Below are 18669 nucleotides of genomic sequence, written 5' to 3' on the forward strand. Positions count from 1 at the left end.
ATTTTCACTGCAGTTTTTTTTATATCTAATTCTATAAATTAATGTTAAACATTACTTTGAGACATTGTTCAGATCTAAAGAATGTTGAGTAAAAATTTGGTGGTGAAAAATTTTTTTTGTGCTAATTTAAGAGCAGTTAAAACAGACCGGTCAATTTTGACCAGGAACACTAAAGTAAGGGGCAGGAGACGAACATGACCGGAGGGTTAACTGTGATAGATTTGTCATGAGTCAAGTGGAGCTGACTAAAAAGCAAAACCTTCTTTTGGATCATGTTTTTTCTTTATCGATTTTACCGTTTTACACAGCGAGGATTTCAGCTTCATCACATTAGTGATCATCTCTCCACAGTCAAAAGCTCCAATACTCCGACTTCTTTCTTTTAGACAACAGGGCTGTGATCAAAAATCAGCTCCGAGGAGAAAAGCATCAACATAGGGTCCACAGTGATTGTTCCCACTAAGTCTGCCAGAAACCTGAGGGTGATCATTGATGATCAACTGAGCTTTACCGACCACATCTCCTCTGTCTGATGCAGATTTGCCCTTTTCAACATCAGAAACATCAGAGCACTCTTCAGATCTCTGCACTGGCTTCCTGTAGCTGCTGCATCAGGTTCAAAGTCCTGACTCCTGTCTACAAAGTGGTCAACTCAACAGCTCCAGATGAACTCCCTCATCCTGGTCTACAATCCCTCAACGTCCTGTGGTCCCCTCACCTCAAAGATCTCAAAATAAACTGTTCAGCTCTGTGGTTCAACGATGGTGGAAAAACCTACCACCTAAAAGAAATAAATAACTTAATAATTTAGTCCTGTTACAGTTCACTCTTTCAGTCAGTAGTGGAACATGGACACAGCAGTCTGTCTCTTATTGTGAAAATCTGCTCCTGTTTCCTCCTTCCTACCTGTCCTACGTCATTCCAGGTAACAGCTCACCTGTGTCAGAGTCTTTTCTCGGAGAGTCGTCTTCTTCTCCACTTTGTCTGAATCTCCTGTAAGTTTACTTTATTTAATTCTTTCTCTTTGGTTCCGTTCATTGAACTAATGAAGACTAAAGTTCACTAATAGGAGGTTTCACTACGGTACCGATCCAGGACCGTGGTTCCACCTCGTCTCTCTTCCTGGTTCACTTTATTTATTTATTTATTCTTTTTAAAACCGTCTTTACTGGACCTAGAGTTAGTGGATGGTCTCTAGTTGAACACAGAGTCGTTGTTACTGTGGAGCTCCACTTACTGAGGACTGAAGGCAGCTTTTCCTGCCTCCATCAGCCTGTGGAGGAGGCGGAAATGAGCCGCTGCTCTCCCGCTGTCTGAGCCACTAAATGCGGTCTGAGCTCGGCCGGACAGCCGCTGGAGAACAGCTCCGACTTTCTCTGTCAGTAGATCCTCACTACAGGACTCATGGGCTTAAATAATGTTCATATAGAATAGAAGAAGAAATAAAAGAAGACAGTGTGAAGGGGGTTCAAACAGTGGATGGGGTTGTTTTTTCGTGGGTTGGTGGTAGAAAAATACTCCTTCCTCAGAACAACAAAGAGATGGTTCATTTCTGGCTTTTCACCAGAAACTATGTCTTTTATTATTATTAAAAGTCGTGGGAGCAGCTGGTGTAAAAGTCCTGTAAACTGCTCCTTCACCACCGTCCACAACAAACTTTAACTAGGTTTCATTTCTCAGTGTAACTGAAGCTTCATTCATTCACAAAATAAGTTAAATCTTAATAAAATCCAACAAACATGTTAGTTTCATGATCACAGTAGAATGAACAAGTATAAAATAGTGTTTTAATCCAGACCCACAGACACAGACAGTTATTTCAGGGACTTATGGAGCTCTGTTAATTATGTTTATGTAGCCCCTAGTAGGCTTGTGCCCTACCCTGGTTATCAGAAATCTACACTTCTGAACCTGACTGAGTATCTAAGATTATCTGTTCTATGTTTCCTACTGAGTTTTGGCACAGTGTGATTCAGATCTGTCAGGTACTCAGATTTAAGGTTCTTTGTGTTCATTTATCACTGGGTTCAGTAAAGAGACTGGCAGTAGCAACTCTACAAAGAGAGTGAAAAGACCTCCATCCCACTAGAAATTCACACATACACACTTATGAAAACAGCAAAAGGAATATATTTATAAAATGTAACAATTAGCAAAAGTGACAAAAACAAAATAACTTATTTCAGACCAATTACTAAAAAATGATAAGAAAATAATTAACACAACATAAATAATTATCTTCAAGTCAACTCAAATATTCAGTTATCAGTTCTTATTCTTTTGAGTTCCTTGTTGAAAGATTCCTTTTTTTCCGGTCTCCTTTAATCGGTTCTTACCACCCTTGGAGTGACGATCTTGGAGTCCTGACGATAAGACTTCAGCTCCACGACAGCAGAAGAACTGTTCCTCAACACAAAAAAAACCAGCCTGCACACAAGCGTGCAGAACAATTATCAAAACGTCCAAAACCCTATTTCAGGCTCCAATAACGTTTAAATAAAATACAATACTATAAACAAAATATACATACATATACATACATATACATAAAACACGGATGTCACGTTTCATTTCTTAAACAAATTTACAAAAACACATCTACTCTAATCATTTCAACATCATATATATCAATTCTAACACATAAAACATATCACATGTTTTACCGGAGTTACCGTATTTGCTAAACACGTGGCAGTCTCTTAGCTGTAGGCCTCAATTAGCTAGCGGAACCTAGCGGCTAATTAGTTAATAAACATTTCAAACACTTCGTCTGACACAACAAATTCACATATCCTGACTGGTTTTTACTTAGAAAAATATTCGAAAGAACAAAACACACATCTCAACTTTCCTACAATAAAGTTACATGGGCTAATTAACTAGTTTGAAGCTAACTCACCAGGATAATCTGCTTAATTGAAAAAACGCCCGTCGGGTTTTTCCTCTCGCTCCTTCAATTCAGCTATCTTCTCTAACTTTTCTCACTGGCAGCTCCAGCTCTATGAACTCTAAACAGCAAACGTCTAGTCAAATGTTTTTCCTAACTTTTATGACTTTCTACTGTTCTTTCCTCCTCCGCTCACACACCTGTCCTAGTTGTTCGGTCTGTTAGAGTCATGATGGGAGTAGAAACTTCATGAGCGCAGTATCCCAGAAACCTGTTCAGGATGCGTTTAGGAAGACTGTGTAAATCTGAGCTCTAAAAAATAACCTGGGTTACATTTATTAGATGTTTGACTAAATATGTGAGATCCAGTGTAACAGATAATAATTATTTATCATGTACAGTCACTGTGTGATAAGAAATAATAACTAAATCTATTCCATCATTTCTGCTTTCCAATAACTTTTTATTGACACTCTGCTGATCTCTCCTCATTGAACTGAAGCTGAGACTAGAAGGATTTCCTGTTGTAGTGTGATGTGTTGCTGAGTTCCAGGGTCAAACTGTTCCTGTGTTTTGAGTTAAATGGACAAATTTCATATGTGTCTTCTCAGGAAATGCTGATTTAAAGGGTTAATACACACAAAAAGGTGCTTTAGTGGCTCTGAGGTTCTGACTGTTAATTTCAACAGTGTGTTTGTGTGATTGGAGTCAAAGTTCAGGTTTATTGTTTCAGTTTATGACTTTTTACTGCTTCTCTCTCAGTCTCCCAGTGCATGCTGGGAGTGGAGGACGCTCAGAGTGTCTGCGTTTCAGGGTGAGTATGTTTTCTGTCTCTTTCTGTTGTTGGTTCTCTCTCCTGTGTGGAAACCTGTAGTCTGACTGTCAGACAGATGCTCAGTTATCAAAGTGTTCAGTCTGAATCTAGAAACAACAACGGTGTCGTCGTTTAGTCTGAACACAGTGATCAAAGGATTCATCAAATCAATTTTAACCGGGGATGTCGTCAGGTACAGCAGCTTTTCTGGGGTTCATGCTCTAGTGTCCTCCTCACCTCATTCTCCTGGAGAGAGAGGTGCAGTGTTGGAGTTGTTGTGGGGCAGTGTGTGCAGGTGTCCGGTGGCATGAAAGCGATCAAAGTAGCTGTTTAGCTCCTCTGCTGCTGACTGTGTTTGTTGGGCTCTGGTCTTTATAGTTAGTCAGTGCCTGTATGTCCCTCCACATCTGCTGTGAGTTGTTGTCAGTGAGGTGGTCCTGCAGTTGGACTTCTGGGATAATTATTACAAGTAGTCAAGTAGTTAGTACATTAATGAATATGAATGAAGTACTTCATTTATCAATTTAAAAGTATCACGTTTCATTCTATCCATTCATATGATGAAATACTTGTATTTTACTTGAAGGTACTTTTACTCCACTACAGATGGAAAAGACAGGTGCAGCTTTAGTGATGTTTACACGGTAATGATATAAAAGAGGAAAGAAGAGCCAATCAGTGGAGGAGCAGCTGATCTTTGTCCAGGAGAAATGATGGAAAGGAGGATTTCAGTTTTCACTGCACATCAATGATTTGTGTTTCCTCTCCACATGAAGGTAGAAAGTGTGTGTGAGCTGATGTGGATTCAGTTCCTTTTTTCACTTTTTGTTTTTACTCCGTCTCGTCACTTGACGACATGTAGGAGAAAAGAGCAACCTCAGTAGAAGTAAGATAGGAGACATTAAACAGGACAAGGGTTCATAGATAGGACATGGGTAGGAGAGGAGTTCTGGGTCACAATGTCACAAGTGAAAAACATAGACCTGTAGTGGAAATTTATGGTATAAACATTCAGCCTATGTGTAGAATAATTTATGTTTTCTTTATGGTTCACATATACCTAGTTCCTTAGGAATGTTATGTGGAGGGGGCCCTGAGGAGTATAGGTATGAGGGTTAGAGAAAGGTAGAGCAGAGAACATTTACATGATTGTGGTGTTTTCTCCATGTTGGCATGTACGCATTAAACTGAGATGGTTCATCACACTGAGTCCTTCCTTGAAGTCTACTAAGATTTAACAATATTTAGAGGAAGAGGAAAATTTTATGTCAAAAATCAGAGTTTTTGTTTTCACAGCAAAAGATTGGTAGTTTTAACGCTCTGGTTAAGTGAGTATCAGCATTGTTCTGACACTATTACATTGATACTGGGCGCTGCCCAGTAAAACCAGTCTGATCCAACCAGACACTGACCAGCATCACTGGAGCAGCTAGAATATGGAAAACACTAAGTAGGTGACATGATGTGAGATGTTGAACCTTATTTGTCTCTTTTTAAAACGATCTCTGCTTTGTTTCACAGATGGAGAGGTCTGTACAGGAGGAGTTACTGGACATGTTGGAGGATTTGGGAGAAGAGGAACTAAAAAAATTCCAGTGGCATCTGCAGAATGTGAAGTTACCAGATGGTTTACACAACATCAAAAAGTCCAAACTAGAGAAAGCAGACAGACTAGAAACAGTAAATGTGATGTTCCAGATGTACAGTGATAAAGTTCTGGAGGTGGCGAAGTTGATTTTACAGAAAATGAAGCCTAATAAAGTTCAGTCACAGGAAGGTAAGATATGAAATAACTGGAACATTATGTAGACACAACAGGGTCAGTTTGATTTTAAGAGATAAACATGTATTTAACTCTCAGGCTCCATCAGTTTTACCTTCATAAACCTTCTGAATGTGTTTCTTTTACATTCTGTGTTATTTATTGTTTAAAACATGCAGGTACCATGAAAACAGAAGGTCCAACAGTGTATAGGAGACAAAATAAGATGATCATCAGTCTGTGTTAAGTTGTTCTGACTGTTGTAGGTTTTCTTAGAGGTCGTCAATAGGACAGAAACCTGTAGAAGCTATAGACCGATCACAGCTCCTGTTGTCTCCATGTCTTCTTCTTTCAGCTGCTGCCTTTAGGACCCTGTCTGTCTCCTGGTCTGTTCTCTGTATCTTCCTCGGTCACACCAGCCTCTCTCATGTCTCCTTCACCATGATCATGAACCTCCTCTTTGACCTTCCTCTCCTCCTCCTGTTTGGCAGCTCCATCCTCAGCTGTCTTCTCCTGACATCCTCCCCCTCCCTCCTCTGAACATGAACCATCTCTCACTTTGTCTGCGAACCGTCCTACCTGTGTCACAATTAAGGAGGGGGACGAGGCAGGAATTAACTGAAACAGGATTTATTACTGAAAAGTACAAAAACAAGGGAAACTAAGGGGGGTGTCAACAGACACTACAAAAACGGCAGGGAAACACAGATACAAAGTGACAACGTAAAACAACCAAAATGGCGGAAAACAAAGTAACAAATCAAGAATAAAAGTACAAACAAAAACCCACTGCACGATGGCAGGAAAACACTCACTGAAACAGGTAACAAAGTCCAAAGAGTCCAGGGGGGAAGCAAACAGGGCTGAGCAAGAAGGGCAGGAGCTGGCAGGGTTAAGCAGGCAGGAATAGCAACAGACAGGAATAGCACCAGACAGCAAGAGCAACAGACAGGAATAGCAACAGACAGGAATAGCAACAGACAGGAATAGCAACAGACAGGAATAGCAACAGACAGGAATAGCAACAGACAGGAATAGCAACAGACAGGGAACACAGGCTGGAGACAGGTTGGGAAGCGACGATGATCTGACAGAGGAGAAAGGGCTGAGGAGAGTTTATGTAGCCTGAGGGGAACACAGGTGAGTCCAATATGCAGCTGATTGGCAGGAGCAGAGGGAGAGAAGTGGCTGGTGGGCGGAGTCCAGAGGGAGAGTGAGAGAGGAAAATCCAAGACCGGCCGGGGCCAGGCCGAAACCATGACAACCTGAGCTGTTCCTCTGATCGACTCAACTCAGCCACCTCCAGCTCTGTCTCGGGTCTTTTTGTCTCTGCCACTGTCTCCAGTCCAGAAATTAAACAATAAACTCTATTCAGGATATTATGGGGAGTCAGTGAAGAGAAGCTAATGTAGGAGAAATATGATCTCTTTTGCTAATTCCAGTCAGAACTCTGGCTGCAGCATTTTGGATTAACTGGAGGCTTTTTAAGGAGTTATTGGGACAAACTATTAGTAGTAAATTACAATAGTCCAGTCTAGAAGTAACTAATGCATGGACTAGTTTTTCTGCATCATTTTGAGACAGAATGCTCCTTAATGTAATTGTTACTCCTCTCAAAAGTCAGTTATACTGTTATGTAATTGTTTCGTTAAATATGTAAATAATGTCTGTATAAAAGAAGGGAAATATAGAGAAATTAACATGGTTAAGAACAGGTCATTACGTCACTTACGTAGCAATTTGAAAAAGCAGTTCGCTCATCAAGGTGGCGTCAGTGTGTTATTGTGCGCAAAGCAATCTGCTACAGGTGAGAAAGGTTACGTTAGTCAGAAGATAAAGTGCCAAGCTACGTTGCAGTATAAAGCTTTCAGAGGATTTGGATGGAGAAAAGTACTGTCCGAAATAAATTTTTCTCCCTGTGGGTTAGTGCAGTATGTTACCTCATTGGCTGCTAACTGTTAGCGTCCTGCAGTTATTGACATTGGTATTTTACAGGTTTAACTAATTCTTTAAGTGATATTTGTGTTGTGCATATTTTATTGAGTGCTATTTTGTGACATGTTACTGTTTACCACCTCCCCTCTTCCCCTACTCTTTCTCAGTACAATGCTCCACTTGTCAGGCACCCCCCCACTTTCTAAATTCTTCCTAAATAACCTGATTAACCACTCCACTGCTATCTTTTCTGAACATTTTCATTTCTCCAATGATCTGTCATCTGGACCAACTGGACCTTTCTGAAACCCACATTTTCACTGCTAGTGTTGTCTTAACTCATTAATGAGAAAACCTAAATTAATTTAATTCAATTCAATTTTATTTGTATAGCTCTAACAATTACGCTTATGTTTGACAGAGTATGTCAATTTATTAATTATTGCCAATTACCAATTGAGTTGGTGATAAACCATCTTAAATGAGCTTTGATCGTACAGTGAGTTGACAAGTTACAAGTGGAAGAAGAAACCACTGTTACAGTGACTGTTGTGACCAGGTCACTAATGTTACATCTTATTATCTGTGCTTCATCCAGATGCTGTTGATATTTCGGATGTCAAGTCTAAACTTCAATCTAATCTGAAGAAGAAGTTCCAGTGTGTGTTTGAAGGGATTGCTAAAGCAGGAAACCCAACCCTTCTGAACCAGATCTACACAGAGCTGTACATCACAGAGGGAGGGACTGGAGAGGTCAATGATGAACATGAGGTCAGACAGATTGAAACAGCATCCAGGAAACCAGACAGACCAGAAACAACCATCAGACAAGAAGACATCTTTAAAGGCTCACCTGGAAGAGAGGAACCAATCAGAACAGTGATGACAAAGGGAGTGGCTGGCATTGGGAAAACAGTCTTAACACAGAAGTTCACTCTGGACTGGGCTGAAGACAAAGCCAACCAAGACATACAGCTCACATTTCCATTGACTTTCAGAGAGCTGAATGTGCTGAAAGAGAAAAAGTTCAGCTTGGTGGAACTTGTTCATCACTTCTTTACTGAAACCAAAGAAGCAGGAATCTGCAGGTTTGAAGAGTTCCAGGTTGTGTTCATCTTGGACGGTCTGGATGAGTGTCGACTTCCTCTGGACTTCCACAACAATCAGATCCTGAGTGATGTCACAGAGTCCACCTCAGTGGATGTGCTGCTGATAAACCTGATCAGGGGGAACCTGCTTCCCTCCGCTCGCCTCTGGATAACCACACGACCTGCAGCAGCCAATCAGATCCCTCCTCAGTGTGTTGACATGGTGACAGAGGTCAGAGGGTTCACTGACCCACAGAAGGAGGAGTACTTCAGGAAGAGGTTCAGAGATGAGGAGCAGGCCAGAAGAATCATCTCCCACATCAAGACATCACGAAGCCTCCACATCATGTGTCACATCCCAGTCTTCTGCTGGATCACTGCTACAGTTCTGGAGGATGTGTTGAAAACCAGAGAGGTAGGAGAGCTGCCCAAGACCCTGACTGAGATGTACATCCACTTCCTGGTGGTTCAGTCCAAAGTGAAGTGCATCAAGTTTGATGGAGGAGCTGAGACAGATCCACACTGGAGTCCAGAGAGCAGGAAGATGATTGAGTCTCTGGGAAAACTGGCTTTTGAGCAGCTGCAGAAAGGAAACCTGATCTTCTATGAATCAGACCTGCCAGAGTGTGGCATCGATATCAGAGCAGCCTCAGTTTACTCAGGAGTGTTCACACAGATCTTTAAAGAGGAGAGAGGACTGTACCAGGACAAGGTGTTCTGCTTCGTTCATCTGAGTGTTCAGGAGTTTCTGGCTGCTCTTCATGTCCATCTGACCTTCATCAACTCTGGAGTCAATCTGCTGTCTGAAGAACAGTCAACTTCTCTGAGGTCCAAACTGTTTAGACCTAAACAAAAACTTCTTCACCAGAGTGCTGTGGACATGGCCGTACAGAGTGCAAATGGACACCTGGACTTGTTTCTCCGCTTTCTCCTCGGTCTTTCCCTGCAGACCAATCAGACTCTTTTAAGAGGTCTGATCCCACAGACAGGAAGCAGATCACAGACCAATCAGGAAACAACTGAGTACATCAAGAAGAAGATCAAAGAGACTCCCTCAGCAGAGAAAAGCATCAACCTGTTCCACTGTCTGAATGAAATGAATGATGGTTCTCTAGTGGAGGAGATCCAACAGTACCTGGACTCAGGAAGTCTCTCTACATATAAACTCTCTCCTGCTCAGTGGTCGGCTCTGGTCTTCATTTTACTGTCATCAGAAAAAGGTCTGGACGTGTTTGATCTGAAGAAATACTCTGCTTCAGAGGAGGCTCTTCTGAGGCTGCTGCCAGTGGTGAAAGCTGCTAAAAAAGCTCTGTAAGTATGTGGATAGTTGAATGATCATTGAAGTCTCGACCTAAGAATCCACATTGTGAACCAGAAACTTCAAAGGAAGTTTCGGTTGGTTTAAATTAAAACTAGGAGAGACCCAAACAGTTTAGCTTTTCCAGTGTGAGGATGTTTGACTTGCAGAAGTTTCAAGCAGTGTATTTTTATGATAAACATTTTTTTATTTCTTTTCTAGTTTGATTATATTTTATTGTATTTATTTATTTATTTTTTAGTCAACATTAACATTGATAATTTAACACAGTTTGACACAAATGTTGTCATCTTATACATCACTGTTTTTCAGACTAAGTGGCTGTAACCTTTCAAAAAGAAGCTGTGAAACTCTGTCTTCAGTTCTCAGCTCCCAGTCCTCTAGTCTGAGAGAACTGGACCTGAGTAACAACAATCTACAGGATTCAGGAGTGAAGCTTCTGTCTGCTGGACTGGAGAATCCACACTGTAAACTGGAAACTCTCAGGTCAGGTCCAGTTTCTGTTTTAAATATTAGAAGATATTTAAAATGTCCACAATTGCTGACATAAGAGAGACGCAATCAGATTAAACTTTGTAATGTCACAAACTTTAAGTTGCAGAAGTTTCTCATCAGTATTTTTACAATATATAAAATAACTGTACTTTCCTGTCTGATTTTATTTCATTGTGTTGTATGTTTTTGGTTAAGGTTCAACATTAAAAGAGGTTACAGTTTGACACAGATGTTGTCATGTTATACATTACTGTTTTTCAGACTGAGTGGCTGTAACCTCTCAGAGAAAAGCTGTAAAGCTCTGTCTTCAGTTCTCAGCTCCCAGTCCTCTAGTCTGAGAGAACTGGACCTAAGTAACAACGACCTGCGGGATTCAGGAGTGAAGCTACTGTCTCCTGGACTGGAGAATCCACACTGTAAACTGGAAACTCTCAGGTCAGATCAAGTTTCTTTTCTAAATAACTTACTGTATTTTCCGCACTATAAGGCGCACCTTCAATGAATGGCCTATTTTAGAACTTTTTTCATATTAAAGGTGCACCTCATTATAAGGAGCATAGAATAGACGCTACAGTAGAGGCTGGCGTTAGTTATGCAACATTAGATGGAGTTGCGCTAAAGGGAATGTAAACAAAACAGTCAGAGAGGTCGGTCAAACTTTATTAATAGATTACAAAACAGCGTTCTGACAACTCCCTTCACTCCCAAAATGAATAAACAGCTGTTTTATTATTTTCCCTGAGGTAAAGTCAGGGACATAGAGTTTTCGTGACACAGTTTATCTTTGTCCATGTTGATGATGTGCTCTGGCCGTGTCATGCCTTTCAGTTCAAGTGATAAATAAATAACAATAAGTTCTGACAAAGGCAGCTAAAAAGTATTATAGTATTGTTCTTAAAATTGAGAGTGAGTGAGAGTTGTGTATTTTAGTTGATCGTTGTGCCTTGGAAAGCATTTGTCTTTGTTAGTATTAACATGTTTATTGTCATTAGAAGTATGTTAGTTGTTACCTGTTACATGTGATAAATTACGTGTGCGTGTTATTGTAATTAGCTTCATTCAAGTCAAGCTAGCGTGTGCGAGTGTAACATACCAAATGTGTAACGATGTGTATTATTTGTTAATTTAGTTTCTATTTCTTTCAGTTACATAAAGAAAAGATAGGATCAAATGTAGTTGAGAGCAATGTACTCCTCAGTTCACAACTCTAGTAAAGACAAGAAACCGCACCATTGATTCATTAATGTTAATTAACCGTGTCTCTTAATAGGAGCCATTTTGGGGTCTTTGCACAAACACACAAATGGAAATGAAACGGTGTTATGCCGAGTTTTGCATGCCTGCCGACATCTGTATCCCACTGTAATCAGGGAGGAGGATGCAGATCTCTGCAACTCTGAGTTGCCAAATATTGCGCCCCCTCCCTTATTAACTGTAACACACGTTACCTTTGCGTTATTAAAAATGCTAAAGCACATTAGTAGTGTTGTGTACAAGATGTGCAAACTTCGGCATGATTTGAGCCACTCACACTTTTGCGTGTGTGAATTTTCACTGTCAGCTTAAAACAGTGCTTCTCAATTATTTTCTGTTATGCCCCCCTAGGAAGAAAAAAACATTTTGCGCCCCCCCACAACTATAAGTAGTATTATATGTCTATAAAATCGTTATAAGTATACCTCTGTTTAACATTTTATCCTTATTTACATTAAAGAAAACAACAAATAAAGAAATAAAGATCAACTTACAATAAAGAATAACTTTATTAACATTGTTTTTTAGTCTGTAAGAGAAACAATTTAAAGTGCAACAATTTGCCTGAAATATTAAATAAATTAAATCCTTACTTAAACTATAAACATTTTTGACCGACTTGAAACATTTGATACTGAAAAATAAGATTAAATAAACTCAATAATAATAAATTCAAAGTTATCAGCAACATTAACCCAGGAACACAATATATTAAACATTTTAACCTACAAAACAAAAATGAATAAAACTATTTGTGCTGATTTTTTCCTTTTATCAAAATAAGGAAGTCAAGATTAATGGTTACAGTGAGCACGTTTTGCAGTGCACAGCTTTTCAAAGCAGGGTTTGAAGCAGGATACAGCAACTTTCAGCTCCTGCTCAGTGTTTAGCTGGGATCTGTACTTTGTCTTCAGTGCAGCAACAGCAGAGAAGCCAATCTCACAAAGATAAGACGTTGCAAAAGGAAGAAGAATGCCCGTAGCCTTCTGCCCTAAGAGTGGATACTGCTTCTCTACACTCAGCCAGAATTCACTCAGTGTCTGTGATGTGAACCTCAGTCTCAATGTGTAGTCAGACGTTATATCAATGAACTGGTCCTCCTCTGCAGAGCTGAAACCAGTTGGAGCTGGTGCTTTGAAAGGATCTCTCACCCAGTCATATTGAGAAGTGTTTTCAGGGAAGTACTTTTTAAAGTATCCCATCAATGATGAAATATGCTGCTTGATATATGGCGTCACTGAGGTGGCATCATAGTCAGTAGTGTCAACAAAGTCATGCAGGTTGTCGAATGAATCTGTGTTTCCTACATCAAGTCGCCTGCCCCACATTGCAAGCTTTCGAGTGAAAGAGCTGATCTTATCTGTGACCTGAGGGAGGTGTTTATCTTTCCCTTGAAGCTGTAGATTTAGTTCATTTAGCTTTGTCACTCAGGTAGGCCAGTTTTGCCAGGAAGTTCTCATCACTAACTTTTTCTGCGAGGTCATACTTGTGCTCCTGCTCCAAAAACATTCTTATCTGCTCTCTGAGCTCAAAAACTCGGGACAAGACTTTTCCTCGTGACAGCCATCTTGCTTCACTGTGAAACAGCACAGCTTGATGTTCAGCTCCCATCTCCTCACAGATAGCAGAGAACACTCTTGTTTTTAGTGGTCTAGTCTTTATAAAATTAACTACACCTATAATGTCAGTCATAACCTCACTTAATTCAGAGGAAAGGTGCCTTGATGCCAGTGCTTCACTGTGGATAACACAGTGTGTCCACTCAGCTTTAGGTGAGACCTTCTTGATGAGTGCCTGAAGTCCTTTTCTCATCCCTGCCATGGTCTGTGCACCATCACTGCAAACACCAATGCAGTTCTCCCACTTTAGCCCATTCTCAGTCAGGAAGCAGTCCAGCATTTTGAATAATTCTTCAGCTGTGGCTCTGTCTCTGACATATTTACAAAAAAGTAGGTCCTCACACAGGGAGTTTGTCATGTCAAATTGTACATAAGTAATAAACAAACAGTCTTTGTTGCTGTCAGTTGCTTCATCAAATTGTAAGGCAAAACGTTTGTCTTTGAGTTTATCTACCAGCTGTTCTTGGGGATCGTTAGCAATCTCATTTGTACGTCTGCGACAGTGTCATTGGACAGAGGGATAGTTTTTATTTTTGCAGCACTTGCATCATCCAGCATGACAGAGACCATGTCTACTGCTGCAGGCAGTATCAGCTCCTCTGCTATCGTGTGGGGTTTTTTGCATTGAGCTATTTGGTAGGGTACCTTATATGATGCCAACAGTGCTCGCTGGTTTACTGAAGTGTTTAAGTGACGCCTTAATTTATTTGGCATCATGCTGTCCGCTGCCAACATTTTTAGACACAGTAAACACACCGATCTTTCCTCGTCTCCCACCTTCGTAACAGTGAAGCCAAGCGTATTTCCTCATCTTAGCTTTCGCCTCATTATCTCCATCTCTGTCCGCCTTTCTCTTCATCCCTGTTACCTGCGCGTACTCGGTGCAATAACACCATAGAGCTAATACGCTCTGCGCACACTCTGACAATGAGAGCGCCACTGCCATCTCCTGTGCTGGATGTACAATTACACTTTGTTCAAGTACGGCCAAAAAGCATGTTTCCTGGGGTCACACGCGCCCCCCCCCCCAGCATCGCACCACCCCACTATTTGAGAAGCACTGGCTTAAAATAATCTAAAAGATGGACAAACGACAGCATTTTGTTATAACCTGTGTTACAGTTAATAAGGGAGGGGGTGCAATATTTGGCAACTCGGAGTTGCCGAGATCTGCATCCTCTGTCTGATTAGAGTGGGGGATGCAAATGTCGGCATAACACCGGCAGGCTACGCAAAGTCATATATCCCAGCATGCAGCGCGCGCTACTTCTTCTACGAGGGAAAATGGAGTCGGCCGCTGTTTACCGTAATTGCGAGACCTGTTGTGGTTCAATATTGATCCATATATAAGGCGCACCGGATTATAAGACGCACTGTCGGCTTTTGAGAAAATTGAAGGCTTTTAGGTGCGCCTTATAGTGCGGAAAATACGGTAAGATATGTAAAAGTCCAAAACTGCTGACATGAGAGATGAAACCTTCTAAAGCAGGGGTATTCAACTGAAATTTAAAGAGGTCCGGTTACACAATATTTTTCAAAGCAAAGGTCCAGAAGATTATATTGTCTAACTATTTACTGGGATATATTATTAAGTAGCCTGCATGTAACCAATACTTAACTGTCAAATCAAATTAGTTCAGTACAATTCAAAAACCTTTTGACAAATTATGTAAATTCGAACTGAGCATGTGGCTCAAGATCCTGGTGGACTGGTCATACTGGGCTCTGAGACTAGCAACTTTCTGTGATCACAATTCAGATTTCAGTGGGTATGTGTGTTCAAAACCTTTGTTTTTTGTCTCATAATGCTGTTTGACATTGGCACTTTTAATAAGAGCCACAGTTTCTGAACATATCAGACACTGGTTTAGTGCTCCCCGTGACCTCTCTGTCATCTGTATCTCTCTCCTCTCTGTTTCTCTGTTATCACCGTCTTTCTTTATTAATTCCTTTCCAACCTCGAAGTTTCTCTTATCTACTGTTGAGTCGCTAAATTTACCGCCTGTGATCCACAGAATCGATTGGCTTAGTTAAGTCACGTGGGATGGCTTAACTCGCTTTCAATTGGCCAATACGTTCTAGCGTCCACTAAATAACTACCATAAAGATCGAAATAGCTGCGCCGGGTAAAATTAAGGTTCCCCACTAGATTTGGAGTCAAAATGTTCGTTTTGGTCTGTAGCTCCGGGTCCGTAAGGGACAGCTTCTGGGTCCGGACCGCGGTCCGCCTTGTTAGCGACCCCTGTTCTAAAGTCACAAGTTTCTCTTCAGTATTTTACAATATATAAAATAACTGTACTTTCCTGTCTGATTTTATTTCATTGTGTTGTATCTTTTTGGTTAAGGTTCAAGATTAAAGGTGGTTACAGTTTGACACAAATGTTGTCATGTTATACTATTTTTCAGACTGAGTTACTGTAACCTCTTAGAGAGAAGCAGTGAAGCTCTGTCCTCAGTTCTCAGCTCCAAGTCCTCTAGTCTGAGAGAACTGGACCTGAGTAACAACGACCTGCAGGATTCAGGAGTGAAGCGTCTGTCTGCTGGACTGGAGAATCCACACTGTAAACTCAAAACTCTCAGGTTAGTATTCATTAGCTTAAGTATATTTTTATGCTTTGCTATGTTGATGGACAGGCTGACAGATGAGGTCAGACAGGAATCTCCCTGGACAATGATGTTTGCGGATGACATTGTGATTTGCAGTGAGAGTAGAGAGCAGGTGGAGGAACAGCTGGAAAGGTGGAGGTTTGCTCTGGAAAGAAGAGGCATGAAGGTCAGTCGTAGTAAGACAGAATACATGTGTCTGAACGAGAGGGATCCAGGTAGAAGCGTTAGGTTACAGGGGGCTGAGGTGAAGAAGGTGCAGGAGTTTAAGTACTTGGGTTCAACAGTTCAGTGTGATGTAGAATGTGGAAAAGAGGTGAAGAAGAGAGTGCAGGCAGGTTGGAGCGGGTGGAGGAAAGTGTCAGGAGTGTTGTGTGACAGAAGAGTGTCAGCAAGACTCAAAGGAAAGGTGTACAAGACAGTGGTGACACCAGCTCTGCTCTATGGGTTAGAGACGGTAGCAGTGAGAAAGAGACAAGAGGCTGAGATGGAGGTAGCAGAGATGAAGATGTTGAGGTTCTCCTTAGGAGTGACCAGGTTAGACAGAATAAGGAACGAGTACATCAGAGGGACGGCTCACGTTGCCTGTGTTAGCAACAAAGTCAGAGAGGCCAGACTGAGATGGTTTGGACATGTTCAGAGGAGGGATAGTGAGTATATTGGTAGAAGGATGTTGGAGATGGAGCTGCCAGGCAGGAGGACAAGAGGACGACCAAGGAGGAGATATATGGATGTCTTAACAGAGGACATGAGGTTGGCTGGTGTTAGGGTAGAAGATGTTCATGATAGATTTAGGTGGAAAAGGATGATTCGCTGTGGCGACCCCTGATGGGAAAAGCCGAAAGAAGAACAAGAAGAAGTATATTTTTATGCAGAATTTTTTTCACCACAAAAATCATATTAAATTTAATAATTTTCAGATTTTGCTCAACAATTATGATCTTTTTTGTTTTTAATAACAAGACAAACCACACCTCCACTCCTTATCAATAATTTCAATAAATTAATAACATTGATGAATCAAAATATATATTAGCTGATAATGCAAAAGTTCAGGACATGAGAATTAACTGTCAGTAAATGTCCTGTATTCCTTTGTAGTACCTGGTTGCTTCACTAGGTGTGTTTGTTTAGATAAATAAAACAAACGCACCGCATGAAAGGAAGAAAAATGTGTCAGCATCAGTTTGTGTCTCACTGTGGAGTCGTGTTGATGAACACTGAAGCAGAAAGTAGTTTTGTGCTGGAAACATTTCCTCTCAGCTGATGACAAATCTTCACTGAAGCACTTTACATTCAGCAAAGAAAAGAGGGGAGCTCCTGTAATTCTGACTTCAGTGTCTCATTCTGACTTTGTGAACAGAAGCCACAAAGTCTGTGTGTAATGATCAATATCCAGTAGCTGGAGGTGAACTAGACTTCCTCTGAACACAGGACAACGTGTGAAGCTCAGCTGAGATCAGTCCACAGACATTAGAGAGAGGAAAACACACACACAGAGTCCATGTATGTGGAGTTGAGCCTCTTGGACTTTGCTCTCCAGTTTCCTGCTTCCTGTGGTGTCACATTAGTTTGTCTGGTGACAGAGTGAGACTGAAAGCAGGTGTCTGACACCAAAACTGCTGTGAACTAGAGAATTGAAATCTTTCCTCCATGTCACCTCCCTGCTCCGTAGAATTCCAAGATAAGGACTCCAATTCCTTAGTTGTTTGCTGAATGTCCATCCCTACATACAAGCCTCCATTAGAACAGAACCAGAACACACTGTGTGTATGAGAGCCATGTAATGTCCATGTGTGCATGCTGAAAGAGAATGTGCTGCTCTGACCCCCCTCCTCCTTTCAGGGTAGAGCCTGGTGGAGTCCGATGGTTGAGACCAGGTCTGAGGAAGTGTAAGTGTGTTTTTAATGAGACTGATGAAAACAAAGCATCAACATTCAACCATCTTCAAACTGTCACATCACTCATTCAAATCCCTGATGTCATGAGTCCTCATCAAACTGATGATAGATTAATAACTGCAGCTGGATTGTGTCTTGTTCTCTCCATCAGATTTCTGTCAACTCACCATCGACACAAACACAGTGAACATAGAACTAGGACTGTCTGACAACAACAGGAAGGTGACATATGTGGTGGAGGATCAGTCATATCCTGATCATCCAGACAGATTTGACCAGTGTCGTCAGCTGCTGTGTAGTAATGGTCTGACTGGTCGCTGTTACTGGGAGGTCGAGTGGAGCGGATACGTTCATATATCAGTGAGTTACAGAGGAATCAGAAGGAGAGGAAACATTAAAGACTGTGTGTTTGGATGGAACGATCAGTCCTGGAGTCTCTTCTGCTATGATGGTGGTTACTCGGTTCTTCACAATAGCAGAAGAACATCCATCTCCTCCTCCGTCTCTAACAGAGTATCAGTGTATGTGGACTGTCCTGCTGGGACTCTGTCCTTCTACAAAGTCTCCTCTGACAAACTGATCCACCTCCACACCTTCAACACCACATTCACTGAACCTCTTTATCCTGGGTTTAGGTTCTGGTCTCCTGGTTCCTCAGTGTCTCTGTGTTCAGTGTAGTACTGAGAGTGTCGTCCTGTCAGAGAAACGTCGTCTCTGTTGAACAGATAGTTCAGTCTCTACATGTCTGTCTCTTTCACTCACACACACGTTTTCAGATTCATGGATTCAATCAGTTTCTTCTTGAACCAGTTCTAAATGATTCCTTGTAAACTTGTTCCTCTTCCAGTCCTTTAAAGATGAAGCTCCTATTATTCCAGGATCCAGATGTTGAGGACTTGTTCTGAAGTCTTGTTCTGTCTTTTCTCTTTTTCTCTTTTCGATCCACTGACATTATTAGACGTCAGTGCTGCTGTTCATAGTGACGTCAGCAC

General features: G+C 41.2%; 1 protein-coding gene across 1 annotated transcript in view; it reads left to right on the forward strand.

Moving 5' to 3' along the window:
- LOC113155801 (NACHT, LRR and PYD domains-containing protein 3-like) overlaps nucleotides 1-18669 on the forward strand; it is a 100185-nt gene that overhangs the window by 36252 nt on the left and 45264 nt on the right. Inside the window, exons 2-4 of the mRNA XM_033326630.1 lie at nucleotides 5223-5478; nucleotides 7997-9797; nucleotides 10117-10290. Coding sequence (XP_033182521.1) covers nucleotides 5223-5478; nucleotides 7997-9797; nucleotides 10117-10290 — 2231 coding nt within the window. The remainder of the gene's footprint in view (nucleotides 1-5222; nucleotides 5479-7996; nucleotides 9798-10116; nucleotides 10291-18669) is intronic.

The sequence above is a fragment of the Anabas testudineus genome, chromosome 18 (assembly GCF_900324465.2).
Source record: "Anabas testudineus chromosome 18, fAnaTes1.2, whole genome shotgun sequence".
NCBI lineage: Eukaryota > Metazoa > Chordata > Actinopteri > Anabantiformes > Anabantidae > Anabas > Anabas testudineus.